At 33.4% G+C, this 25,765-nt stretch overlaps 5 protein-coding genes across 6 annotated transcripts; 2 read left to right on the top strand and 3 right to left on the bottom strand.

Annotated features, from left to right (window-relative positions):
- Nucleotides 1-34: 34 nt before the first annotated feature.
- Nucleotides 35-1,387, bottom strand: LOC123210462 (CRIB domain-containing protein RIC5-like). Its single transcript, XM_044628839.1, has 4 exons — nt 1,247-1,387; nt 1,074-1,171; nt 901-991; nt 35-454 (listed from the first exon to the last, which is right to left on the bottom strand). The coding sequence occupies exons 1-4, from the start codon at nt 1,302-1,304 to the stop codon at nt 198-200; spliced, it is 504 nt and encodes a 167-aa protein (XP_044484774.1). The 5' UTR covers nt 1,305-1,387; the 3' UTR covers nt 35-197.
- Nucleotides 1,388-5,412: 4,025 nt separating this feature from the next.
- Nucleotides 5,413-9,643, bottom strand: LOC123210460 (glycolipid transfer protein 1-like). 2 transcript variants are annotated; one of them, XM_044628836.1, is made up of 7 exons: nt 9,563-9,643; nt 8,985-9,117; nt 8,156-8,211; nt 7,731-7,861; nt 7,050-7,185; nt 6,343-6,474; nt 5,413-5,604 (listed from the first exon to the last, which is right to left on the bottom strand). In XM_044628836.1, exons 2-7 carry the CDS (start codon nt 9,100-9,102, stop codon nt 5,569-5,571), a joined length of 609 nt encoding a protein of 202 aa, XP_044484771.1. In that variant the 5' UTR covers nt 9,103-9,117; nt 9,563-9,643; the 3' UTR covers nt 5,413-5,568. The 2 variants fall into 2 exon arrangements, with proteins under 2 accessions (XP_044484771.1, XP_044484770.1); XM_044628835.1 differs by lacking the exon at nt 9,563-9,643 and adding an exon at nt 9,235-9,556.
- A 152-nt stretch (nt 9,644-9,795) lies between these two features.
- Nucleotides 9,796-12,028, top strand: LOC123210461 (60S ribosomal protein L14-1). The gene is made up of 5 exons (XM_044628837.1): nt 9,796-9,926; nt 10,014-10,115; nt 11,247-11,376; nt 11,460-11,572; nt 11,763-12,028. The coding sequence occupies exons 1-5, from the start codon at nt 9,924-9,926 to the stop codon at nt 11,817-11,819; spliced, it is 405 nt and encodes a 134-aa protein (XP_044484772.1). The 5' UTR covers nt 9,796-9,923; the 3' UTR covers nt 11,820-12,028.
- A 734-nt stretch (nt 12,029-12,762) lies between these two features.
- On the top strand, nt 12,763-15,780 carry LOC123212161 (putative protein phosphatase 2C-like protein 44). The gene is made up of 5 exons (XM_044631221.1): nt 12,763-13,037; nt 13,126-13,371; nt 14,270-14,531; nt 15,344-15,477; nt 15,558-15,780. Exons 1-5 carry the CDS (start codon nt 13,005-13,007, stop codon nt 15,693-15,695), a joined length of 813 nt encoding a protein of 270 aa, XP_044487156.1. The 5' UTR covers nt 12,763-13,004; the 3' UTR covers nt 15,696-15,780.
- A 386-nt stretch (nt 15,781-16,166) lies between these two features.
- Nucleotides 16,167-25,161, bottom strand: LOC123212160 (COP1-interacting protein 7-like). The gene is made up of 13 exons (XM_044631220.1): nt 24,793-25,161; nt 24,137-24,316; nt 23,662-23,782; nt 23,542-23,581; nt 23,060-23,112; nt 22,903-22,958; nt 22,248-22,400; nt 21,928-22,139; nt 19,343-20,952; nt 18,156-19,106; nt 17,245-17,662; nt 16,548-16,613; nt 16,167-16,416 (listed from the first exon to the last, which is right to left on the bottom strand). Exons 1-13 carry the CDS (start codon nt 24,849-24,851, stop codon nt 16,349-16,351), a joined length of 3,987 nt encoding a protein of 1,328 aa, XP_044487155.1. The 5' UTR covers nt 24,852-25,161; the 3' UTR covers nt 16,167-16,348.
- Between the last annotated feature and the right edge of the window lie 604 nt (nt 25,162-25,765).

Raw genomic sequence — 25,765 nt, 5'->3', positions numbered from 1 at the left:
TTTACTGCAATAGTTACTACATTTCTACTAATAATTACCAAATCCCATTGTTATTCATAATATTGGACAAAGAAGTTAAATATAATTACACTTTTTTTTAACAGTGGATTATGTAAACTTGTATTTTACTAATCTCTAGATTCCTTCTGAACTTCTATCTCATCCTTTCTCTTCTTCATTCGCTTCCAAATCTGAACCTATTTGCTGTTTCTGTTCTTTGTTTTCTGTCCTGACTCACTTCCACCAGATTGCTGCTTTGATTTTTTCCTGCGAGATTGTTTTGAAATGCCAGCAGGATCCTGAGAAGATGACTCATTGCTAAGATTTGAACTCTGGCCCCGTCTTGGAGAATCTAAAGCTCCTGACTTTGGGGAACTTAAGAGTGAGCCAGAGCTGCCGCTAGATGGTTTCCTTCTCGATTTTTTCTTTGGCTTCTCCTTTGAATCCTGTTTTTCTGCAGCAGTTTGACTTGTATAAGCAAGATTGTGTAAAGTGAACTTGAAACAGTGTACAAGATCAATAAAACAAATAGTCATACAGTACAGAGAAAGAACAAGTACAATTTGTCCTGGTTCGTTTGAAAATCGGACTACGTTAAAAACAGTCACCTGTCTCCTTGTGAATTGTTGTGTCAATTGTTAATGTATTTATATATTAAAATAATCATCCCTCTGGGAAATTCTAAAGCCGCTCGTCATGGGAGAAGCCCAAAGTGTCTAGCGGCTTAACACCTTAACCACTGAACGAGTAAGGAGCGAGTAGTTAAACACCACTAAAGATAACAGAGCCTCTAAATGTGTCATTATAGTGATTTAAAAAAGTCAAAGTGGTCGCTACCTTCAGAAGATTGCAGTAACCAGTTAAAGACACGAAATTAATATTCAACAAAGGGAAACAAACCTTCCGGGGTCAAATTTTTTTCAAGGTTCTTTGATTGAACAATGGAATTTGAAGGCTCTTTTGCAACATCACCAGGTTTAAACGTAGACATCTGCACAAGTTTTAGAATCCTGGTAGTCATTATCAGGCTATGCGAACAAATATCCAGCAACTAATAAAGAAAAATGGCATACCCAGCTAGGTTGATTGGCAGATGCACCTTCCAATCCAATGTGAGAGACATGCTTTACATCTGTGGGAAGACCAATTTCCATTTCTGGTTCTTTTGAATCTGGAAAAAGTGTCAGAAGAAATAATTGATAATTGTATATGAAAAATTTCAACACAAGTTAAAATTGAACAATACCAAATGCTTGTGTCATGAATCTTAATCCTCTCAAAAGGCTCTTGATCGGTGCACTCATCGTGGTTACAAAACATCGATCAGAATAGTTCCTGGTGTTTGTTCAAGTGCTATTTGCCAATGTCAATATTCAATAAAAAGTCCTGGAAGCTGACAATGAAAAAGAAAAGAAAACATCAGGATGATGAGAAAAATGGTTTTTGCCCCATATCATAATGCTTTCACCACTGACACCATCTTTCTCTCAAAGACTGTTTAAACTTATGTTCATAATTATGAATATGACAAAGGGTCAATTTGAATTTGATTCGAATCTAAAATTATTAACTTGAATTTAACACATTTGAGGTGAGGAATGATAACATCTAAGAAGGTAAAAAGTAATTAAAGAAAAAAAGAATCACGGAAAAAGAATATAAAGTGTCAAGTTAAGCCCAAACCCAAGGTAAAAGCCATGATTCAATTTAAAAGGAGCACTTTTTGTTTTTAATAATTTACTCAAAAATTAAGAAGTTATGAGAGCCACTGCCCCCTATCCTCCCTTTTGTTATTGTCTGAATTGTTTTGGCTTGGATCCACCGCCACCATAAATCAGGACAAACATTTTTCTTTGTCTAAACCAATAGAAATCATACAAAAAAAAAAAAAAAAAAGTCGTGTAGCACATTTCACATAGCGCACCTCTAGAGAAAAAATAAAGAAGATCCCATGATGCTACCGTTGCTTGCGACGAACAACCCAGTATAAATTTTCCAATATCACCGGCGAAGGTCAATTGCAGAAGCATGGTGTGGATGTCATGTTGATGAATCCTGTTGCCAGAAAGGGAAAAATGGTGCCAGTGTGGAAAATATGGAGATTGAGGGAGAAGATGACACTGGAAAATCAGAAAATTGGGAGGTTTTGGTATGACAATGGCGGTGTCTGTTTTGGTTGCCCGCAAATGGGAAACCAGAAGAAGAGCAAATATTCGGTCAAAATCCTGACACAGAAAACTGAAAATGTCCTAACATTATGAGCTATTTTTGTTGTAGTTTTAATGAAGGCGCGGGAAGAACGGTTTGGGTAATGTACATACTCAATCACCCGTGACAGCCATTGACTTGGTTTCATTTTATACCAACAAAAAATTAGGTGAATTGTGTCATCCGCCATAAGTAGGGTTTGATTCAATTTCTGTCAAATTTGAATAAGATTTGGTTTGAGATTGATTTGAATTCAAGATAATCTATTTGAGATTGACAAGTTAAAGCTCGAATTCAATATTTTTAAAATCATACCAATGATCAAATCAGTTACCTCTGATTTATAGTTCAACTAATCAATCCTCAAATTATTATAGATTTCTTAAAAAAAATCAACCATTTAACACATATTTTAAACATAAATCAATTCTAATCAATCGTATGAAGTTTATTAGAAATAACTTTATACAATTATCAATAACAATTAAATATATTTGTTTATTTAAAACATGCATTTCAGTTCAATAAAATAAAAAAATAAATAAGTGAAAAAAAATTTCAAATATGTTAATCAAATAATTCATATTTAATTATATAGATAAAGAGAAAAATCAATTATAAATTTTATCCTTAATTGAAGAAGTGAAGGTAATTAAAGTATTAAGTTGTATATTTTAATTTTAAGTTTAAATTTTGACTTTTTAAACTTTCATATAATGCATTAATATATAAGTAACACTATATACATAAATAATAAGTAAAAAATTATATATAAATAATGATATAATATTATATTTTTAGATTTTATTTTATTTTTAATTTAAAATCATTCGATCATAAAATGATATATCTTTGTTTGTATGTAAGTTTTAATTTTATATATATATGCGCAGACAAAAGGATAAAAATGTGTAAAAAAATTTAAAAAACAAATGATTCAAGAGAGAGAGAGAGAGAGAGATGGTGCACTGTTCACATGAAGGCAGTTAATGTCTACTGCTTGCTGGAAGTTAGAAAAGCTAAAAAATAGTTTAAAACTTTGTTCAGGTCTTGACTAGTTCATCAATTTTGATTAGGTTTATAATTGAGTCTTAAATCAACCTATTTATTTAGGAAAATCGCATTAGATTGTGGATTGGTTCAATTGAATTGGGTGAACTAACTGGTATGATTCGATTTTAAACATATTGTTTTAATTCAGTTTAAAAATAATTTTATTTTAAATTCAATCTAACCAATTCAAACTCAAACACTTAAATTGACTTAAATTTGACTTATTTTATTGAAATGAGTTATACTTTACTCAAACTTGATTTGTTTCGATACAAGTTTGAATTCAAACTTGAGTAACTTAGATTAAATCTAACTTTAGTTATGAACTTATAAGTTGGTCTGAATTATGACTAGGTATAAAATAATTTTCCAACATTTATATAAGCTTATAAACAATTTACAATTTTTTAAATGTCAAAAGATTTATTCTAAGTTTTCACTCTTTAATTTTGAAGAACTTTTTTACTTACCCATAAATAGTTAAAATTAACCGAATTTGTTAGTTTTAAAATTTTATCTCTTTTTCCCTCTTAAACCCTAAAAACTGATAATTCCCCTTCGGTTAAGTTTTAAAAACTAACATTTCTCCTATACAGTTTAGTTTTCAATCTCCAACAAGATTGTCTTACTTGTCTTATTTTGAGAAGACAAAAAACTATTTCTTCCCAACTTGGAATGATGTCAGCCAGAGAAAGAGATGAAGAGAGAGAAACCACTAGAAGGAGAGGCCATTGATGATGAGATCGAAGAATGAAAACTAAACCTTAAGGGGAAAAATATTATTTTTTTAAAACTTGGTCTAGAGAAAAAATTGTTAGTTTTTAGAGTTTATAAAAAATAAAGATAAAATTTTAGCTTATTTTTAATATTATAGATAATATAATAATTTAACCCTTAAAATTAAGAGACTTAATAATCTATAAATAGGTAAAAAAGTTTTTTAAAATTAAAGAGTAAAATATTAGGGAAAACAACCATCTTTGAATCAGAATAAGTCCTTTGTCTCTTCCTAAAAGAGTTTTTCCCCATGGAAACTCTTTTTATTTGTAAAACAATTGCAATGGAAACCTAACCTAAGCATAGTATTGAATAATAATTTTTGCCCCGTAATTTAAAATGGATTTTTTTTTTAATTAGAAAAAGAAGCAAATGGAAAAATAAATCTTATACATCTATGGTTGTAGTTACTAGTATTATAATTGAACCGAAATAAATATTGTTAAGCTAAAACTTAGATTGATTATGTTTATATAAAGCTCAAGTTTGATAAGCTCAAAATTTTTTTATTTGAACTCAAGATAAGAACTTTAAATTCAATCTTATCACAAGTTTGACTTGTTATAATTAAACTTTATAATTTATATATTTATAAATTACATTTATATTAAAAATCATTGAATGAGATTTTAAAATTTTTAATAAAAGATTTTAAATTTTTAAAAGTTCATTAATACCAAATTTAAACTAGAGTTGATCAATATCGCATTGAAATCAATCGAACTTGGCGTAAAACCAAACCCAACTCCGCACATGCCAAGGCAAAACTAACTTGTTCTGCTCATTTGCAGTGCTAATTTTTTTTTTTTTTGTTAACCAAGAACTTGACCGTATTGGTTGAATAAATAAACTCAAACCATACTTAATAATTATTGTATCAAATAAATCAATATTTCATAAATATGATAGAAACTTAAACCCAGACTTTCCCTATAAAAATTCTAATTTTTCCCCAATTTTGCTAATTCTGGATATCTGCAATGCCAATTGTTATTCATTAGATTTTGTCTCTTTTTTTATTTTTTCAACATATTTTCCTAATCTTGTACTTGGATTTTCAAACTAATGAAATTCCTACAAATACGAAAAGAAATATATTGGATTATTCAAGTGTTTTCCAATAAATTCAAGCTGATTTATTTCTTTTTTCTTTGTTTTTAGCAATGTAATTTTAGAAGCCTCACGCTGAAAAACATTTGCCCAATTCATGGCAGCACTGAATAAATCATCTGCGGAACTCATTTTGAAAAGACTTTTAAAACCGAAAAGGCCCTCCAAAACCACAAAGGAATCAACCAGTTCAAGGAGGCCAAATGCTAAGCCTAGAACGAGAAAATTCCCATCAAGATTACTACCCAAAATCAAAAAAATAAGTGCCAGTCTGAAATCAAACATGTATTAACTGTAACTTATATAGATCAAAGTCATCAATTATTTTTGGTCATGTTTGGATGTTTAGAAACTGAAATAAGATGTAACAACATAATACGGTACACATAAACAACAGCTGCGAAGCAGAGAATTCTTCTATCATGAAGCTTTCAGATCATCCATGCCAACACTAGCCTGCATCAGCAAAAAATATTTCAAAGTGACATAGCCATGCTGAAATCACAGTACAGGAAAAAGTAAAACAATATCCCTCCATAGAAAAATCAATATTTGTCAGCCCAACTTTCAGGTTTCTTACAGCCCAGAAAGAGTGTTCCAGCTTCTCTAAAGTTTAAACATAACCTCAAGATTTGAATTTCACTGTTTGACAACTTTTTTATTATTATATCCTTCTATTCACAAACGATAAAAGTTAAATGATAAATTAATCTCATTATTCTTTAGGAATAATCTCAAGTTATATACAATTAATAACAGAACATACAATGGAAACTAAAAACTAACTTGATTGATTTTCCTAATAAAAAAAGGAAACAAAATAAAAGAATCTAAACTGAATAATAAAATCGCAACTAAATCCCTAAAAAAATAGTAACAATCTAAGGTTTCCTAAATAAAAGGAAAATTTGTATTTCTCAACAATAAGCCCATTAGTGAGATTTTCAAGGGCAGGGACTTAATATAGGCCAGCAAACAGATTTTTCAGTAGACTTGGCATGACAAGGGGTCACAACCCACAATCAAGAAGATATAACTGCATGATCGAGAACATTATCCAACCTAAAGCCTGAGGTTGATTTATTCACCTAATTTTCTGCTGCATGTTAGTTAAAATTATTACATTTTTCAAAGTTTAACATTTCACAGCAGTAGATTCCAGACAAAGTTGTTCAGATCCTGGAAAAATCTTACCAGAAACTTGTGGTTCTCTTCAAGAAATGGAGAAAAAGTAGTACAAAATTTCTCCATGTCAGCATTTACATCACCAGAGCCACGTATCACATCCATGAACTTCTTCCTATCAGGTGCAAGCTTCATAGCAACCTGTAGTAGTACAGTATGAAGTCAAACGTTCTAGAACTGTTGTGCATTAGCAAGGAGAGGTCCCACAAAAGAGCAAGAACTCTTTTCATCTGTTAACTTAACACATACAACTTTTAACAGTATAGGAGATAATTAAATAACCATTTGCTTCTTGGTTCTTACATACAGAAAAAAGAGACTCGGACTTAAGGAATTTTTTTCATCATTACAAAAATAAAGTAAGATTACAAAATAAATTGCCTTCCACAAGTGAAGTATCATCATACAAAATTTTCCTCCAACTCTTAGATGCATCCAGTTTAAGGAAAACAAAGGGTAAAACTACATGTAGGTAGTAATGGACAGCAAGGTTTATTAGTTTATGGCTGTGCAACAATATGTTGGATCCTTAATTACTAGAATAATACATCAGCACCATTGATGAAATAAAATGAACTAATGTGGACTTGAAGAGAAAGAACTAAACTACCACAAATATTAGAATTTGACTTCAATTCAATAATCTAACTTAGGGCAATGTGAAGCAAAATAGTGCATATATTTATATCCACCATGGACAAGATAAAGAGCATTACAGTGAAACTTGAACTTGCAAGCCAGCCATGCCATTTCTTCAGGGTCTTAATATAGGATTCTGTACAAGCTTGTGACATTGTCCAATCTGGATGTGCAAGTAAGTTGCGAAACAATTCCACCAGGAAATCCATTGCTCTAAAGAATTATCAGAAAAAAGTAAACATGAATAGAAAAGATAATTGATACTCTCAAGAAGCTCTGCTACTAGAACATATTAAACGCAAAGTAGTCTGGAGTCTCATAATTCTATCAATACCATCCTAAAGTGAAACTAAGATTCCCTAACATAAACAATAGAGGGGGAGAGCAGTGTGCTAGCAACTTCTTATCACATTCTTCATCTTTACTTCATTGTATATTTTTAACAAACTTAAACCATGGTCAGAACACCAGACTAGGGAGAGATTTCATTTTCGAGTACTTTCTTCTACATACTTCAACTAAAGGAAATCAAACACATATGAAAGAAGCAAAAAGGAAAGAGTTTCTATTATTTCCTCCATATTGCTTTTTCCAAATCCTAAACCCTGGCATCTCTCAACATTATCAAACCCTCATCTATCCATGAAAAGATTCCCTTGGTTATAGAATAAAACAAGAAAAAGAAGTAAATTATCAATGAACAACAAAGCAACAGATGGTACAGGAAAAAAGATTTATCTGCAGGATACAATATGTACCTTGTCAACCAAAGAAGACCATTGGTACAACTAGATGATCCTTTGGCAGTTTTAGCTGAAACTTCTACTTGTACTAGGCTGTACAACTTCTCAAATTCAGTGGGATTGGATAGATATTTATTTTCCAACCTCTAAAAGCAAAACAGACATCAGTACAAAATTATATAAATCAACTGCAACACATGACTTTATACTTTATTTGCAGGCGTAAGTTTTACAAAACAACCCACATCAATTTCTTCATTTGAAAACATTCATGCAAGGCCACCCATATCCTAAGAAATATTCAATCATAGTAGCTATAAAAAAAGTTACATCATATTATTTTACAAAATATACACATATTGAATGGCATAAAAACACACCTTGATGAAAATCTATATCAGTGAAAAATGAGTGAAAGATGCATGAGAGAAAGATCTTACTGTTATATTACCACCAATATCAGACTTTACAAGGGAAAGGGCAGCTCCAAATTTATCTGAAAACAAAAACTTTACTTGTTAATATCCATCTCCCAGGAAGCAAATTACAGTATAGAAACTGGTGAAAGGAACAAAACCCATCATCTTTCACAAGAATTAGTACAAAGACAAAATCAAACTGCCACACTTACTGCAAATCATGAACACGTAGCAGCTATGAAAGGGCAAGGTAAAATGCAGATGCAATGGGAATAAATAAATAATACTAAATCAAACTGGTAAAAGGAAAAAAATCCCATTTTTAACATGAATTAGTACACAGAAAAAGTCAAACTGCCACACTTACTGCAAATCATGAACATGTAGCAGCGATGAAAGGACAAGGTAAAATGCAGATGCAATGGGAATAAATAAATAATACTAAATCAAACCGGTAAAAGGAAAAAAATCCCATCTTTAACATGAATTAGTACACAGACAAAGTCAAACTGCCACACTTACCGCAAATCATGAACTTGTAGCAGCTATGAAATGACAAGGTAAAATGCAGATGCAATGAGAATAAATAAATAATACTAAATCAAACTGGTAAAAGGAACAAAATCCCATCTTTCATAGTACAAAGACAAAATCAAACTGCTTCACTTACTGCAAACTATGAACATGTAGCAATGTAGATCCAATGGGTAATAAATAAGCATTTACTAAGAGTATGTACAATGTTAAGCTTCAAGCTTCAACATAACGATAAGATCAGCTCATAAAACTGCTTAAAAATAACACATAATTAGCAACAAATAGAGGATGAAAAAGCGTAATAAAGAAACACCTATAACAGGCAAAATCAATTTGCAAACATCCAAGAAAGGCTTGGTGAGCATTTCCCCTTGTTCAGATTTGACATGCTTCATTCCTTCGAGTGATGGAGTAAACACTGTTCCCTCCATTTCTTCGTAAATTAACTGCAAGTAAAATTAATCAGAAAAAGAACTGAATCGTTAGCTGATGATTTCAATCAAAAATAGGATCAGATCTATAAACAAGTCACAAAAACACGGAATATTGTGAGAGATCCGTACATAAAACGTTGGGAAACGAAATGCGAAGAGATTGAAGAAGAAAGAAAATTGAATAAGTGTGGATTTAAAATAGCGTTGGGTTTGGCTGGTGTAGGATTGATTCGATTCTGAAAATGGAGGCCTTCAGAATCAGATTCTTGTTCAGCCTGTTTTCCTTTTATAAAAGGAGTTCACCCAAGTCAATCCAAGGTCCGAAAGATCTAATTTGAGGTTAGATCTAATTTAGAATAAGCCGTCTACGAAGAGAAATGACTGTCGAAAATTAAAAATAAAAAAAAATTACGATGAACAAAGAAAACTCATAAAAAAACAAAAAACATGAATATACCAATAATTTTTTAACAATTCAACCGCGTTGAGTCGAGTTATCCTTGATCGAGCTCAATTTGCTCAATTTGTCGAAGCCGTCAAAATTCAAAGCTAGCTCGGATCCATTCCTATTTTTGGATTCGTATCAATTTCAACTAGATATTATTTGAACTAGCCCAGACAATTCAGCCCTAACTTTCTTTTCCATTAATTGGGCCGTGGGCTCACTACTTAAATCAAAATGAAAGCCCTAGGCCCAACAGCCCAGAACCCTTATAAAAACAGCGTCGTTACTAACCCTAGCTTTCGTTTCTTCCCTGAGAATCTCCGCCTCTTGCATTTTCTTCCTTAAACTCTCAGACACAAAGCACATACCCAAAATGGTTCGTCTCTCTCCTTCTCCTGCTTTGTTGAACAATTGAACGACGCAGTTTTGTTTCTGACAAATTTTCTGTGTTTTGTGATTTCAGCCTTTCAAGAGGTACGTGGAGATCGGGAGGGTCGCCCTCGTCAACTACGGTAAAGACTATGGCAGGCTTGTCGTCATCGTCGATGTTATCGATCAGAACAGAGTAAGATCTCACTTTCTTCCTGTTTAGTTGTGGTAATGTTTCTTGTATTAAGGTTAAGATTTATTTGTCGATTTAGGTGGTCTGTGCGTTTGGTTTACAATATAATTGTGTGAATTTGTGCTCAGTTTTAATTAGAGATTAGTCAGTCCATAATATTACTGCTGTTTAGTGAGAATGAAGTTTGAATTGTGGTTTCAAGACTATGTTACTTAACTATATCTGAAATAGTAGTACCTTTTTTAGTAAAGAAGCATATGAACAACCGAGATTTTTTACCCAAATTTCAGTGTTGTTGGCAAACACTTCCTTATATGGCCACTGCCCAGTTAGTGGGTGGGGTTCTGCTCCCTGTGAGCGGTCATTTAGGGTTCGTCTTTGGGATAGGAATCTTAGTAAGGATTGTTTTAGGGATACGAATCCTAGTGTATAAACAAATTATTCAATAAGTGATATAGCAGTTTATTAGAAAATACATTTATTGTAACAGGCAAGCTGTACATTCTCTTTTATGTTGAGTGTGATTGTTTGTTTTATTGGTTTTACGCACCATCTAATTCATTCAAGATTGATGGTTTTGCATTGTGTAGAAAAATGAAGTTTCGCATGGTTAACTTCTTTATTGCCCTAATATACTATCTTTATATGTATGGTTAACTGAAACATAAGTTATTCTTGATAATTATATTTTAGTCAGTCAGAAGGTTGGACTTTAATATTTATTAAATTGTTACGTAGATTTTCAGCTATGTTTAAGAAGAGCTAAGTTAGCTTCACTATTCTGCATTAAAGTTTACTGTTAGGGTTTTTCTTGAATCTAACGAATGGGTAAATCTACATGTACAAAGGCTGGATACCAATAGTTGCAAACAAATTAATATGTCATTATGTAATTGGGTGATCTAATTGTTTACTTTATCTCTACTTTATATCACCTATTCATGTAACAACACATTAGTTTGTTTGCATCTGTTTGTACTCAACTCTTTATACATGAAATATTATTGTTGACTAATACACAATTATTTAATGGGATTTTGATGAATCTGCCAGTCACATTTATTTCTGACTTGTTGCTTCTTCATTCTTTGGAAGTTATTACTGGATAATTTATAGTCTTTTGTGTCTTGATAGGCCCTAGTTGATGCCCCTGATATGGTGAGAAGCCAGATGAATTTCAAGAGGCTTTCTCTAACTGATATCAAAATTGACATTAACCGTGTCCCAAAGAAGAAGACTTTGATTGAGGCTATGGAGAAGGCTGGTAGGGACAATATGTTTTGCAGGACTAATGCTGTGTCTGATTTTGTAACTTCAGCTGATTTAGTTGTATTTCTGTAATGTCAGATGTTAAGAACAAGTGGGAGAACAGCTCCTGGGGCAGAAAGCTGATTGTCCAGAAGAGAAGGGCTTCACTCAATGACTTTGACAGATTCAAGATTATGTTGGCTAAGATCAAGGTTTGTGATATGTTCTCTAGTACTTAGCTGTTTGCAATGGAGTTTTATGCATTTTTTTTTTCTAATTGTCCCACAATCATCTTAGTTTAAGGGTTATTTTCTTCTCTGAATCAATAATGAACTTTTGTAGTAAGCAGCATTTTCTTGATAAATCTGGACTGAGCTAATAGACTTTGTTATCCATTTGCAGAGGGGAGGATTGATCAGGCAGGAGGTTGCAAAGCTGAAAAAGGAGAATGCTTCCTAAGTGTTGTCTGATATGTAGCTCCCAATTTTGTTATAAGTGTACTGCAAGATTTTATTTTGGAATGATTTCTGTTAGTTTTGAGATTAAAACAAATTCAAGGAAACTGTGTTTACTACATGATACTGTTTTCAGTTCAATTGGTAGATTTTTCTTGCCTGAGAGTGCATGTTTTACATTTTGGAATATATAACATGTTCATTGTTTGTTCATTGTTTCTGCATTATGTTGGTGTAATTTGGAAAGAGGTTAGCCCATCATTTGAGTTTCGCTGAGTAGCTTGAATCTTATTTTTAGGGCCTAAAATTACTTCTTTCCACATATTTAATAAATATTAATAAACTCTACCATGGATTTAAAGTGATTTTGTTTTTAATCAAATTAATTTCCGTAATAATGCTTCTTTATTCATCATTCCCAACTAATATAGAAAATAAATTTCAAAAATATCTTCAATTAAAATATTTTTCTTCTAAAAGCATTACTTTTCTTTATTTTTATTTAAAAATAAAAATAAACTTGGTTTCAACATTGTAATCCGAGATGCAAAGTATGTGTCCAATGTCGACGCAAAGGAACTCAATTGAATTAAATAATTTTACCTGTCTTACAAACTATTTATTATTATATTAATCTAATAAACACATGTTAATATATAATAATGGATTAATGCAATACATTGATTTGTATAATTTTGTTTTTTTCCTTAAATTTCATTAGGGGTGGACTCGCTCAGATCATTGTTCAATTTAAGATAACATCTTGTTGACAACATCACTTTAAAGTTTGTTTTATCAATGGTTTTTTTTTAATAATTTTTTTTCTTTTTTAACGTATTTTTAGAATTTGAATAATTCTTCTTTTCTAATGTTTCATCTGAATTCGAACCCTTTTTCCTTTTTTTTTTTTTTTTATTTGTATATGATTTTTCTGTATCCACTCACAGGATTTGTTAGAAGAAGTTGATTATTAAACTTCATTTATAACTACGTTCAACAGATACCATAAAAATGAAATCCCATCAATTTTGTCATTAATTACAATAACCAAAAACAAGGCTTCCAGAGAAGAGTCTCAACATGTATTACTGTCAAATATATACATCTATAACGTTACCCAGCTTTTTATTTTCACCATTTTCTTTTCCTGCAAAATTTGATTTTCTTTTTTCAAATTCCAAACATAAACATGGGACTCGGAGATCTTTATCTCAAACTTAAGGTAAAAATATTTTCTTTTGTGTTTGTTTCAATAAGAACATGGAGGTGTAAAGTTGATTACTTTGTATGGTGTGGTTGCGTTTTGGCAGGCATTTAGACTGAGGCGTGGTGGTGGTGGGAGGAAGAAAACGGAAAAGAAGGCTTTTTGGTGGGTGCCAGTTTATCATGGGTTTCATGTTGTTGTTGATGGTGAGTCAGATTGTGACTCGGTGGTGGTGCAAAGAGAGCAATTTGGAGAGACTGAGTTGTGGTTTTTTGGAGTTTTTGATGCTGAGGTTGGTGATGGAGTCACCAAATATATGCAGTCTCATTTCTTTAATAAAAATCTCAAAGAGGTAACTCAAAATCATACCTAATATAGCTCTTCTTTAATTATGTTTCAATACTCCCTCTTCGTGCACCTTGTTAGTTTTAGATTTTAGTAGGCCATGCATTATGATATATTACTTAACTTTTGTTATGATATTATCTATTTTAAATACACTTTATCGTGATTTTGTTTTAAGGTTATGCAAATAAAAACGTGCCCTAATAATTAGAAACTTATAGCTAGAGATGATAATTCAATCATTTAAATTAGATTCTTGACTCATCCCTCCCTGAAAGGGGAGGAGATTCCTCAATAGCAATGAGAATAGAGAAACGCATGAGTTCCTCCCTTCTTTTACATATCCATTAAATACTATATTACTTTTACATATTTTAAATTATTACAAATATTCTTTGACACATATTATATAGTCCAATGGTTTTCTCATGGGGACAAGACAAGAGGGGGAAGGAGAGAGGAATTTTTTCTACGAGAATGAAGAGAGCAAAAAATTTTTTCCTGTGAGTAGGGGACAGAGATTCCTTCCCCATGGGGTGAAGACCGAAAAAAGTTTCCTCCAAAAGGAGGAGGATTAGGGTATTCGATCTTGTCTCATCTTATATCATCCTTATTCATTAACTATTTAACCAATCATCTCTTATCATCTCAAGTAAATATACATATAAACCCATATTTTTTCTGTACTTTCCACCTATCTCATTGTCATCTTTATTCTATGATTATTTCTCTAATCATTTCTTATTATTTTCAAATACATATCTATGTGAACATAATATTTATTTCTCACTTTGTCGATGTAATATTTGTCTTAGGTGTTACATGTTATAGATTTGTAAAAGAAGTCTGATTGTATCTCTAGCTAGGAATCACTAACATTCATTGTGTTGGCATGTGGGTTGCAGTTTCAGATCAGGAGAAAGAGCAAAGAAACAATGAGAAAAGCATATCTCAGAGCAAGAGCAAAAGTGAGAGAGGCACATAAAAAAGATGAGACATGGAAAGTGGGTTCAGCTTCTGTGATGGTGATAAATGTAAAAAAGCTTGTCATAGCAAACATGGGTGACTACAAAGTGGTTGTTTGCAGAGATGGTGTGGCTCATCAGATTGATAATGGACATTTACAAACTTCCAGAAGACATTGGACTAGAAGACTTTTGTCTGCTGGTAATACTTGTAACTTCAACTATTGTAACTCCCCTACTACCATGGTCAAATGATTATTTTCTATCCACACCTTGTTGAAATGATAAATTTTCATTGGTCTGAAAAGTCAAATTTCTCATTCCTCTTTTATTTTTGTTAGTAAAAACCTTTACTTGAAAGGGTCTCAGGGTTATTTTATATAAATTTTTTTATTTTCTCTTTTTTCCTTATTATTTTTATTTTCCTTATTCCCTTTTATTCTCTCTATATTGTTTTTCCTTTTATTTTTTCTATTTTCTCTTTTCTTTCTATTCTTCATTTTTTCTATTCTCTCTTTTCTCTCTATTCTTCATCCTTTCTTGTCACCAATCATCCCTTTACAATCTGACCTCGATTGGTTTTTTAGAGATTAGATATTGCTTCTAGCAACATCAATGTCTCTTCTTGTTATTAGTGACTATAACTTGTCTCCTCTTCTCGTCATGACCATACTTCAATCACTCTAAGATTAGACTAGTTACAACCGTGTTTTATCTCTCATTTCTCACTATAACCATGCTCTCTAACTCCATTATGACTCGTCCATCTTTGTCAACAATGACTTCCCTTTTGCCCATGGCTAATTCGACTAAAACAATCATTTTTTTATGAAAACCAAACAAAATTTATTGAGGGTAGTGGATGACGGATGATAAATTTAGACTTTTCAAACTCATAAGAATAAAATTGTGTTTCATTGAAGTACGAGTTAGAAACAGTCTTTTGGCCTTTTTTAATTGGTTACTATGAATCTCAATGTATCTAATATTAACTGCATTCCTCATGCCTTTCAGTACGCATATTGGCGTGCAAGGCAGGCAATGCAGTAGCTGTGAAGCAGTCAAGAGGCGCAGAAATTTCAGTTGGGGCTGAAAAGATGGACTCTGATACTGAATTTGTCATCATAGCAAGCATTGGCATATGGGAGGTAAAAATTATACATCTTATTTCTTTTCAAAAATTTAAGAGTACATATAAGTTGAATTGTATGCAAATAATGTTGTGCAGGTCATGAAGAATCAAGAAGCTGTGAATCTTATTAGGAACATAGATGATCCACAAGAAGCTGCCAAGTGCTTGGCAACGGAGGCTTTAACTAGAATGAGCAGAAGCAACATTTCTTGTCTAGTTATCCGCTTTGACTGACACAAGATTTTGGCAGTGATTATTTTTAATGCATGGGCAAAAACAGGCAACAAGAACAGAAATTTTCCAAACAAATATTTGATGGAATATATTTTCATATCATCAATTTAAATAATATCACAAACACCTTCAATGTTTAGCAATTGCCCATTAACCCTTATTAGGTATGTTATTACTTTGCCAAAAAAAGTGTTTCAACCTAAATTCGGTAAAAGTATTGATATGAGTTAATATGTATCATATCATACGATACGTCTATTATATCATGTCAGTCTTTTATATACCTTAAAATACATATTATTTTTTATCCATATTATATTGTATGTTACTAATAGACATGAGAATACGATACAATAAGTAACCTTAGGGAACCTCTGCTAGCACAGGATACTGCTGGCTGTATGAAAACCAATGGTAATCTAACACAGAGAAAGCTAAAATATAATTAACCATTTGAAAACATTTAATAAATGATTGCAAATGCACAAACACTTATTTCTATAACTTGCATTGTAATACATATATTTTATCCTTGCATATCATAAGACTGGAAACTAACTAGAACACACAATCTGTAACAATACGCAGCCAAAGAGCATAAATGATACCAATTTGCAGCTTTTTCGCTTCCAGCTCTATTAACATCTGTATTGTCAAGCTGTCAGCTTCTTTTCGCTAGTCTTGCTTCGGAAGGGTGACAGCAATGAGAAAGTTCGGGAAGCTGCATCCATGAGAATAAAACCCTTGATTCTCATATGTGTATTCGTTAAAATCATATAAAGTTGGTATGAACATAATAGAAGAGAAGATAATAATGAATTGCACCAAGCTGCAGGGGAAGTGAGTACTTACACTTTTGTGGAATAGCAGCAGCAGTAGGGGTTTCATCTTGAGAGATCAGAGTTTTCAATGTATGAACTGATGATGACAACAAACATTTATGGTTATTGTACCGAGGATATGCAGCTAAAATTAATAGTCTCTCATGGGCATTCGAATGCCCTTTAAGAAATAAGCAACTTCGATGGTATCATTCTCATCATACAGAGTCAAAAGATTTTAGTCTCACTTGAGTGCCTTTACAACAGTCTACTGAGGTTTTTCTTGCCCAGTAGTGATAAGTTACAATGGTGAGCAACTTTTGACATGATAATGTCATATCTGAAACATAGCAAAATCTTTGTGACAACAGTAGACACAACTTCGAAAAAGAAAAGGCTGTTTTATAACACTGATGTGCATTTTAAATAATCTAGTGACCTGGGTAAGATTAGAAGTTAGAAGATACTGCAAGTCAAGTCTGAACATTATGTCCAAAACACAACGGATGTAGATTATGTGACACTGCCAATAATGCTTTTTGGTTAGTTAAAGTAATATCATTTTTCAACTATTTCATTGATATCTGTTGACCTGAAATTCTAGAATAGATGCCAATGGCATGCTCTTCAATTTGCTTTTCCTATTCATTAGGCTTCACATCTATCACACATTTTCGATATCTTTGCTCATCAGAGTGCACTTGAATTAAAAAGTAAACATAAGTTACCTTCGCTAGAGGACGCCACAGTTTTTACACCATCATCTGCCTCAGAACCATTGACACTGAGATTGTCAGATTCACTGTTACAGTCACTTGTAGCTGAGCTATGATTCTTTTTCCCAAACTTCAATAATCGTCTAAAACCTTTTGATGATTCCTTTGTCTGAGGCTTATTTAATGCTTCTGGAATCTTTTCTAGTTTCAAACTTTTGGAATCAGAAACATCACCTCTAACCATCTCTGTCCCCATTGCCACAATATGCATATCTGTAGGGGGTGCTATTCCATACTCTAAATTACTACTACATGGGCCTTCTGAAGAAGAGACCCGAGCAAAAGGGGCTTGATTTGGTTTTTCACTAACACTGATAATAGCAAATTTTTGTGATTCCTTCTCAGGATTACCTGAGTTTTCTCTTGTGACCTACAACAAAATAATTACCAAAAGTAATTAGATAAATTAAGAACTGTTATATTGGCAGATGAAAAACAAAACTATTAAACAGATCACCACCCAGCAATTGGACACACAGGAGAATCCAGGAGGCTATTTCGCTTAATTCCAGCAAGATTTGGAAAAAAAAAAAAAAAGAAAGATTAATTCTGTTGGCTGCTGAAACTTGGACAGATCTATCACATATGATAATTTAAAACATTATAATTGGCAGTTAAATTCTACAGTTTTACCTAATAACCAAGATATCCAACCCCAATCATAACAACAGTGCGGAGCAGCTCAGCAATAAAATGTTATGCTAAAAAAAATCACACGCCAGCTTTGCAAATGAAAATCAATGTGTATACTCTTAATTTGTAGAGCCTCAAAGATTTTAGATTTTAAGGGGCAAATTATATCCAACAGAATTCATCTGTTGGATTAATGAAAATTTTCGTTTATGCAGGTTTATCAATCCCACCTCATGTGAACCAGTTTTCCCTTGTAATTGGTGTTGAATAGGTTCTTTATTAGCTCCATGAATGGTTAGTGGTGACACTAGTGCACGAATAGCAGCATAATCTGACACCACCTTATTATTCTCAACTACTTTGTTATCATCACAGAGTCCCTTCTTAAACTCCTTATTTTCTTCTCTTTTGTGTACAGGAGCAGGTGGTTTCTCACATTCCAGCATCACAACAGTCTTCTCAATAATCAAATTGTCATCCCCAACACTATGACGTGAATTTTTGTCCTTATTCCTCTTCATTTCAGTGCCTTCTGAAGCGGTAGAAGATTTAGTTCCATTAACCTTCTGTGTTGATTCTTTTGCTGCTGATTTGTCATGGGTAACGTCAGTTTCTTTAGATTTTCTAACTTTAAGTTCTGGAAGAGAAGCAGCTTTGGATTTATCATAGTTCACAATTGCCGATATTTTCTTACTCTCAGGCCCATTAGAAGATTTTGGCTTTGATGATGGTTCAGCACTTCGTGGCTTCACAGAAGAAACATATGGACTACTAATTAATTTAGGCTCCGATAATCTTCTAAGCCTGGCCATGGATACCTTGGTATCAGGTGTTACAGCAGTGTTTACTTTCTTTGGCTCAGGCAATGATGACACTGACCGGGTTAACCTATTTCCTCCGGAGTGGCTTCCTAGAGAAGTTCTGGCTTTAGAGGCTTTGAGCGAATCACTGGATCCTAGAGAAGTTTTGACAGGGAACCTCTGTAGGGGCGATGATGGTCCAGGCTCTGAATCACTGAACTTTGAACCTCTATGAGTACTAGGAGAAAGTTTTGTAGGCAGCTGTTTTTGGGTTTGCTGTGAGGGCAAAGGCGATTGCACCGGAATTGAACTGCCTCTAGCTGCAATTCTCTTTTGCCTCTCTATCTTCAAAGCTTCCAGTCGTTTTAACTCTTCCTCTTCCTGAGAACAACAATAAGAATAAACGATAAGATGACAGATCAGTGCGTTCAATAAACCAAATGTGCCAACTGGTAAAGGAGATGTGAAGTCATGCTGAATAGGAAATACAGCTTATTTAATGCTAGTAGCAATACAAACCGGATAGCTATTTATAATCAAAATCACTAGCCAGTTTGCTACAAAGTGTTCAAGTTTTCAATCTTGAGGTAAGTGCTAAAAAACAGTTAGCTAAGTACCTTCTGTTTCTTCATTTTCTGCAGATCAGCTTTATAGGTTCTCAGTCTCTCAGCACGTGCTCTTGCTTCATCCAGAGGACTCAACTTTGAAGGCTTTCCTTTCCTTATTGGTCCCACACTCTTTTTCTTATCTGAGGTATCCGTAAGTTTTGTTCTCTGGTCCTTGTTTAACTTCCTGGACCCTAGCTTAGCATCAGTCACAGCCTCCTTATTTTTCTTTTTCAGTGAAGCACCATCTTCAACATTAGCTTGCAATTCATAATCCAAGGCAGGATTGTAACCAGATGATCCCTTTTCTCCTCCACGTTCAGGCATCAAATTTAATTCATCTGGTTCATAACTGACTTGGTTTACAACCCCATAAGACTTGTTCTCTGCCATCTGATTTGATGATGGGAACTCAGAAGCCATGTCAATAGCATTTCTTCCATCAGTTATAACTTGATCTTGTGAAGCTGACCTCAATGGTACTATGTAGGAATCATCATCCATGTTATGTGATGACCTTCCATCCAAATCATTAGTTGCTCTCTCAAATTTATTAACAGCCAGAGGATCAGATGGGGAATTCGTAAAAGCTGATTGATTTTCCTGTCTATAAATAAAAAAATCTTCATTTGTTGTCCTCCTATATCCGCCCCTCCTGCCATTCATTTCTGTGGATTGTACATCCATTGTACCATCCATGAACCTTCCACTATCACCAGACTTATCCACTCTTCCAGAGTTTAATAGTTCATCTCTTGATCCCTTAGGCATGTGAGCTATACTTCCACTAATTTTATGCATACCTGTAATATTTCCATTGTGATACACACCCATATCTCGACCACTTGAAACTAAAGGATCATCACCAGTCGCACTCTGCTGCCGTCTTGCTCGAATCCCCTTTTCCATCACAAACATGCCTTGGTCAACACCATGTTCCTCTTCATCGACATCTCTAAGTAGAAAATTTTGAAATGCTTGCCATTGTCCACCCTCTTCATCTTTCCCCTTCCTATTAACTGTCCCTTGCACCTCAGCATCCATAGATGACATATGACTCTCTTTTCTTTTAGATCTCAAACTGCTTCTATGCTTCATCTCTTGAGCACTACATTGTATATCTCCATCTTCATTATCAGTTCCAGAGTTTGAAGCTGATCCAGATTCACTATCCGAAGCATCTTGCCCCTTTGAAGTTATGTAATTAATATTCCGAATGACTACAATGCCAGTTTGCTTTTTACAGGATCTGCTAGCTTTCTTTCTTGAAGTTTGTTTCCCAAGTTCTGCATCATCCTGGGATATTGCTTTAGGACCATCTATCTCCCAGGTTTCTGATTCAGTGTTGCTGTCTCTACCATCCATGGAATGCCTTCTCCATTCCTTTCTTTGGCCAGCATTATGTCTAGATTCCTCAACTGATGGATAAGGTGGCTGAAAATATGTGCCATTTGCTGAATAATTTTGATAGTAAGGCATGCCTGGCATGGCATACCCTTGAAAAACTGGTAGTGCACCAGGTTGAGGATGAATTGGCCAGGGAGGAAACATAAGGTGTGGATACTGCCCTTGAAAATGTTCGTGAGTGCTAGATGATCGTTGATCTGATAATGGCTTCTCATCTGGCATAAAAATTTCAGCCTCAACTTTTGAAGATAAAAAAACACATACAGAATGGGATATAACCAAGACATGTGAAGACATGAGTTGTACTAATAGAATGACATAGTCAAAAAACCATTATATGCTGAAAGCAGATCTTTTAAGAAAAATGAAAGTTTCAACAAGACATCCATATCCATGTCTTGTAGTATTTGCTTGTAAGCAACCTCATAAGTCCCTTGACCTGTATCACAGTTATATTCCCATTCAGTGCCAAACAAACACCTCTTGTTTATGTTTGATACTAAACCCACCTGAGTGCCTCCTTACATTTAAATTAAAAGCTTCCTAAAAAAATATCCTCTAAAAAGAAGAATGAAAACAAATTGGAATTTGCTGTGACAACCCCTCTAATATGATGAAATTAGAACTAAAGAACTTATGAGATTAGGTGTCCATCAGCAAAATAATTTGTGGATATTTGTAATTTGATTTTTTTTTTTTTTTAAACATGTATTTTTTGTCTTCTCAAGCTGAGGGAACCAGTTAGAGCTTCTTTATTTTCCTTTTTAAGTTGGGATGGAGGAGGTGGGAACACTAAAAGAAATAATAATATGGTCAAACTTCAGACAACCATGAGTACTGATAGTGTGCCTGTAAATAAGCAAATCAGAGTACCTATTATTTTACCCAAATTTTATATTCGCTCTGAAACCAATTTATTAATCTCAGTTCTAGCAGACAACACCTAAATGTCATCAGATTCTCTGCATTAACAGTCACTGAATGGCCCCTTCAATCACAATCTTTAAGTTCATTACGCATGAGCATGCAAAAAGCAGTAGAACAGTTCCTCATTTCCCCAAAAGGGAATTGATGGACTAATGGAAATTATAAAGCAACTAAGCATGGATATCCATGATGAAATATTATTTAAGCAGCATTGTTAGTAATGGAATTTTTCCTGTCATCACTACTCTATTTTCAGAACATACCAGCATTTGCACCAATGCTTGATCTGCTGTTATTTTCAGAAGTTTCACTGAATTCTTTCTGCTTATTGATCACATTAGAAAGCATAATGCCTGATGCATTCATAGCTGAAAAATCTGCTTGGTTAGACATTGCCTCAGCTTCTTCAATTTCAACCCATTGACCAGTCTCATGCTTTCTTTTCCATAAGTCCATAAATCTTACACAAGCATCCCTGCAGAATTAATTCATGCAACTTTATTAGGAAAAATATCTTGAAGTGATGATTATCCTTCCACAGGTCTATAATTCAAGGTCAAAATTTATAGGAAATTTTGTTTACCTCAAACGTGTGGCCCCAAAGCTTTCGGCAAACAACATCAGAGGCGCCATGTGATCAACGTTAAAACCTGCAGCTACAGCACGTGCAAAGGCCATGCCTTGCTCCTTTTGTAATGCAGTTTTCCGTGTCTCTAGGACTTTCAATAGCTGGACTCTGATGAACATTCATTAGACAAAGAAGGCAATTAACACCATGAATATGCATATGTATATATGAAAAAAAATTAAAACAAAGTGAACTAACAACCAACAAACAATTTTCCCTCCTGTCTGATATGCTGCTTTTGACATGGCTACTGGAAAAAGTACTTCAGTTTATTTTATAGAACTTGACATGGCTCCTAATCTTAAATTTTCAAGTTGAAAATCCCAATCGATAATTGAAGAAAATAAAAATGGGTGTATTTTGACAAATAAAGAAAGTCTAGGAGAGAAATTATGCTTTTGAATTATTAGGATGGCTTTAGTAGCATGTATAACAGCTCATCCATGAACATGACATCTCTGCTTTACTTGCACTTCCAAAAACTACATTGATGTTTGTCAGGTTTAAAAAGTAAACAGTTCACAATCTCTCATGTATAACCCTCTCATAAACATGTATTTTGAATATACATGTTTAAAAAGTAAAAACTCATGGTGGTGATTAAACGTACTTTGAATTTCCCTCATGCACAGCAGACCCATTAGCCTCAGGCAGACATTCTCCAGGCTGCAAGAATTCCAAGAAAAGAAAAGAGGGGAAAGGAGAAAGATCAAACAAATGCGATGAAAGAAATAATATATGGTGAGGTACAATTTATTCCTAATTACCTTGTAAAGGACAATGGCTTTCTCCTCATTAGAGTACAGCAAAGGGCGACTACCTGTTTAAAATATGGCATGAGTCAGTAAAACTAATATCAAACCTATGAAAGCAGGGACAAATTGTTCAACAGCATAATCCTTTAAGAAAAAAGAATGAAAAACCAAAAAAAAAAAAAAAAAAAATTAAGGAAACCTTCCACATATAGTTCTCAGAATACAAACTTGAACGGTACACTGCAGAGTAAAAGCTTCTGTTGATTTGAATAAAAACAATAGAATGGAACAAAAAAAAGAGTTATAAAAGATATTCAGAAGCTGAAGTAATGAAAATAACTCCAAATCCAAAGTATCCCTCATCATACTTCACAATATATATATTTTTTGGATAACTTAGAAATCACTCAGTGCACAAGGTTCAAACTGTGGACCCTGAAAGATTATATTAATACACACACACACACACACACACACACACTATTTTATAGTACCTTCAATGCTTTCCACAGGTTTAGCTGGAATTTCTTCTACCTGTTCCAAAATGAGTGAAAATAAATGAATTTTGATCCAGTGAATACATAGATATTGAAAACCTGAGAAATTTACTTAACGGTACTCAGGCCAATCTCATTGTTGCTTTGAATCGCAATCGCCTCCTCAATCTGCAAGATCTCGGACTCAATTGTATAAACACGCTCCAAGACCTCTGGAGTGCTCACAAAGCGAACAAACCTTAAAAAACAAAATATAATAGACACCCATATCAATTTCCGGCATTATAAAGTCAATGTAGCACCAATTTGATCACAAAGATTCGAAAAGAGTGACAAATTTCAGCACTCAGATATTATTTGGTAATCATTGGATGGCCCTTGATAAATTCTACAAATCACAACAGACAATCAATGGTCATTCCCGTGGTGATTTCTGACACATAATAGTCATGCAATTGATAACCTAAGTGTCATCTAAAAACTATAGCTGACAGAGGATACTGTATTAAAAAATGAATAAAGTACGGCAGTTTCTTTCTACTTTATTCCCACTTATGTTAATTTCACTAGCAGTCTGCAACAGAATACAAACCTTTCGATGGTTCCCTTTGTGAACCATGTTGTATCACTGCCAGACTCTGGCAGGAGAGCAATGGAATAACCCCCCTTGTCCCACTGTTTCTGTGCAGTCTTTAAGTGGGCAAGAAATGGATTCAGCAATCCTGAAGCAACTTTCTCCGTCTTCCCATTAGCAGATATCACCAAATCACACCTGAAAACATAAAGTCAAAGTTCAGGTTTGCTCAGTTGAAACAGCAAAAGAAAATTACAACTGAGTTTGCAAATTGATTATCTAACAAAATCACACTGTGAGAAACGTATAGAAGTTATATCCACAGAGGAAACAAGCATTAGAAGGCTAATATCTGCATTTTTCACCCATTGAACAGATTTTATTTCAAATTTAGATCAGGATGAACCAGTAAATCCACTATAAAATTTACAAAAAAGGGAAACTTCTTTCAACATTCATAAACAATGCTTAACAACTACAATGAAGAAACAAACTTACATTACAAAGAAATGAAAACTTGCATAACAAAGATTAAAAACAACGATGGCACCAACAAAAAAAAAAATTAGAGAACACCAACCCACAACTCAGATCATTAACAAAGTATCAAATCATCCTTTCAAAAGAAAAATCTCACTGAATAATAGATGACAAAACAAGCCACATTTCAATACCTCGTCCGAGTTGGAGTGAGCTGAAACACAGCTGACTCAAGCGGAGTTGATGACTTCATTGTCAACAAAAGCAGATCTTTAACACCGAAATCAGCAAATCAACAAAAAATTTAAAAAAGAAAAATTCACAAAAGAAAAATGATTTCCAAATAAGTAAGTTCACTCGCGGGTCATAAATAGCTTTCCCTTTCCTTTCCCATCATTAACAAAAAAGCTCATTCTTTTGCGCACAGGAAAAAGAATTGCAGACAAACCCACAAGAGAAATGTGTAAAAGCTTTCAAGAGAGAGAAAGGATGCGAAAACTACAGCGTTGATGGTCTTAGGACGCTTTACCAACTGGAGAGAACTAAAGAGTAGAGTGTGTGTGTGAACAGTGAAAAAAACTATTTTTGTATTATCACGTTGTTCATTATTTCCGTTATAGCTCATGTAAATATGTGAAATCTTCAGGAGTAAAATTGGGAATCAGTCTAAAGTTCTAAAGTAAAGTTCGCAGAACATTATGCAAATACAGTAACGTGAAGACAAATAAGTGAGTTAGTAACGGTAATGTTGTTGGGAATAAAATTTGAAATTACGAAAATGGTGTCGAAAATTGAGACATAAGTTTGTTGACCAATAATTACCAACAATTTCAACTTTGATCAGCCCAACGAATACCCGACTCAAGATTAGTTATAATTTTATAAAATTAGTTCCAAATCGATAAATTGATATTCAAATTCATTGTAAAAAATAATTTTATTTTGATTTTAATTTGAATAAACCCATACTCAAATATTCGAATTAGTTTTAATTTGATCTTTTTTATGAAAACAAACTTAATTTTAACTTAATCGTAAGTCGTTTCATTTGAATTTAAATGCTTTCAATTGAATGCAATCAAAGGATTAATCTTCTAAATTAGATCTAACTAAAACAGGTAAATTCCCACCATATACTGTCGTTATATACAACTCTAATAAACTATA

The sequence above is a fragment of the Mangifera indica genome, chromosome 3 (genome assembly GCF_011075055.1).
Source record: "Mangifera indica cultivar Alphonso chromosome 3, CATAS_Mindica_2.1, whole genome shotgun sequence".
NCBI classification, from domain to species: Eukaryota; Viridiplantae; Streptophyta; class Magnoliopsida; order Sapindales; family Anacardiaceae; genus Mangifera; species Mangifera indica.
Note: the sequence above shows the minus strand (reverse complement) of the source record. Positions and strands in the feature narration are given on the sequence as shown.

Bases quoted from the DNA above. Each gene is read 5' to 3' on its own strand.
- LOC123210461 (XM_044628837.1), top strand. The intron at 10,116-11,246 runs GTAAGATCTCAC...GTGTCTTGATAG, and splicing joins ATGTTATCGATCAGAACAGA to GCCCTAGTTGATGCCCCTGA. The intron at 11,377-11,459 runs GTAGGGACAATA...CTGTAATGTCAG, and splicing joins TGAGGCTATGGAGAAGGCTG to ATGTTAAGAACAAGTGGGAG.
- LOC123212160 (XM_044631220.1), bottom strand. From the start codon at position 24,851: ATGAAGTCATCAACTCCGCTTGAGTCAGCTGTGTTTCAGCTCACTCCA. The intron at 23,113-23,541 runs GTACTATAAAAT...TATTTTAAACAG, and splicing joins ACCTGTGGAAAGCATTGAAG to GTAGTCGCCCTTTGCTGTAC. The intron at 22,140-22,247 runs GTAAACAAAATT...TTAATTCTGCAG, and splicing joins TTTGGGGCCACACGTTTGAG to GGATGCTTGTGTAAGATTTA.
- LOC123210460 (XM_044628836.1), bottom strand. From the start codon at position 9,102: ATGGAGGGAACAGTGTTTACTCCATCACTCGAAGGAATGAAGCATGTC. The intron at 8,212-8,984 runs GTGTTTCTTTAT...TTTTGTTTTCAG, and splicing joins ATTGATTTTGCCTGTTATAG to ATAAATTTGGAGCTGCCCTT. The intron at 5,605-6,342 runs GTAAGATTTTTC...TTGCTGATGCAG, and splicing joins AAGAGAACCACAAGTTTCTG to GCTAGTGTTGGCATGGATGA.
- LOC123210462 (XM_044628839.1), bottom strand. From the start codon at position 1,304: ATGAGTGCACCGATCAAGAGCCTTTTGAGAGGATTAAGATTCATGACA. The intron at 992-1,073 runs GTATGCCATTTT...AAACTTGTGCAG, and splicing joins CTGCCAATCAACCTAGCTGG to ATGTCTACGTTTAAACCTGG. The intron at 455-900 runs GTTTGTTTCCCT...AAACTGCTGCAG, and splicing joins AAAAAATTTGACCCCGGAAG to AAAAACAGGATTCAAAGGAG.
- LOC123212161 (XM_044631221.1), top strand. From the start codon at position 13,005: ATGGGACTCGGAGATCTTTATCTCAAACTTAAG. The intron at 13,372-14,269 runs GTAACTCAAAAT...TGTGGGTTGCAG, and splicing joins TTAATAAAAATCTCAAAGAG to TTTCAGATCAGGAGAAAGAG. The intron at 15,478-15,557 runs GTAAAAATTATA...AATGTTGTGCAG, and splicing joins CAAGCATTGGCATATGGGAG to GTCATGAAGAATCAAGAAGC.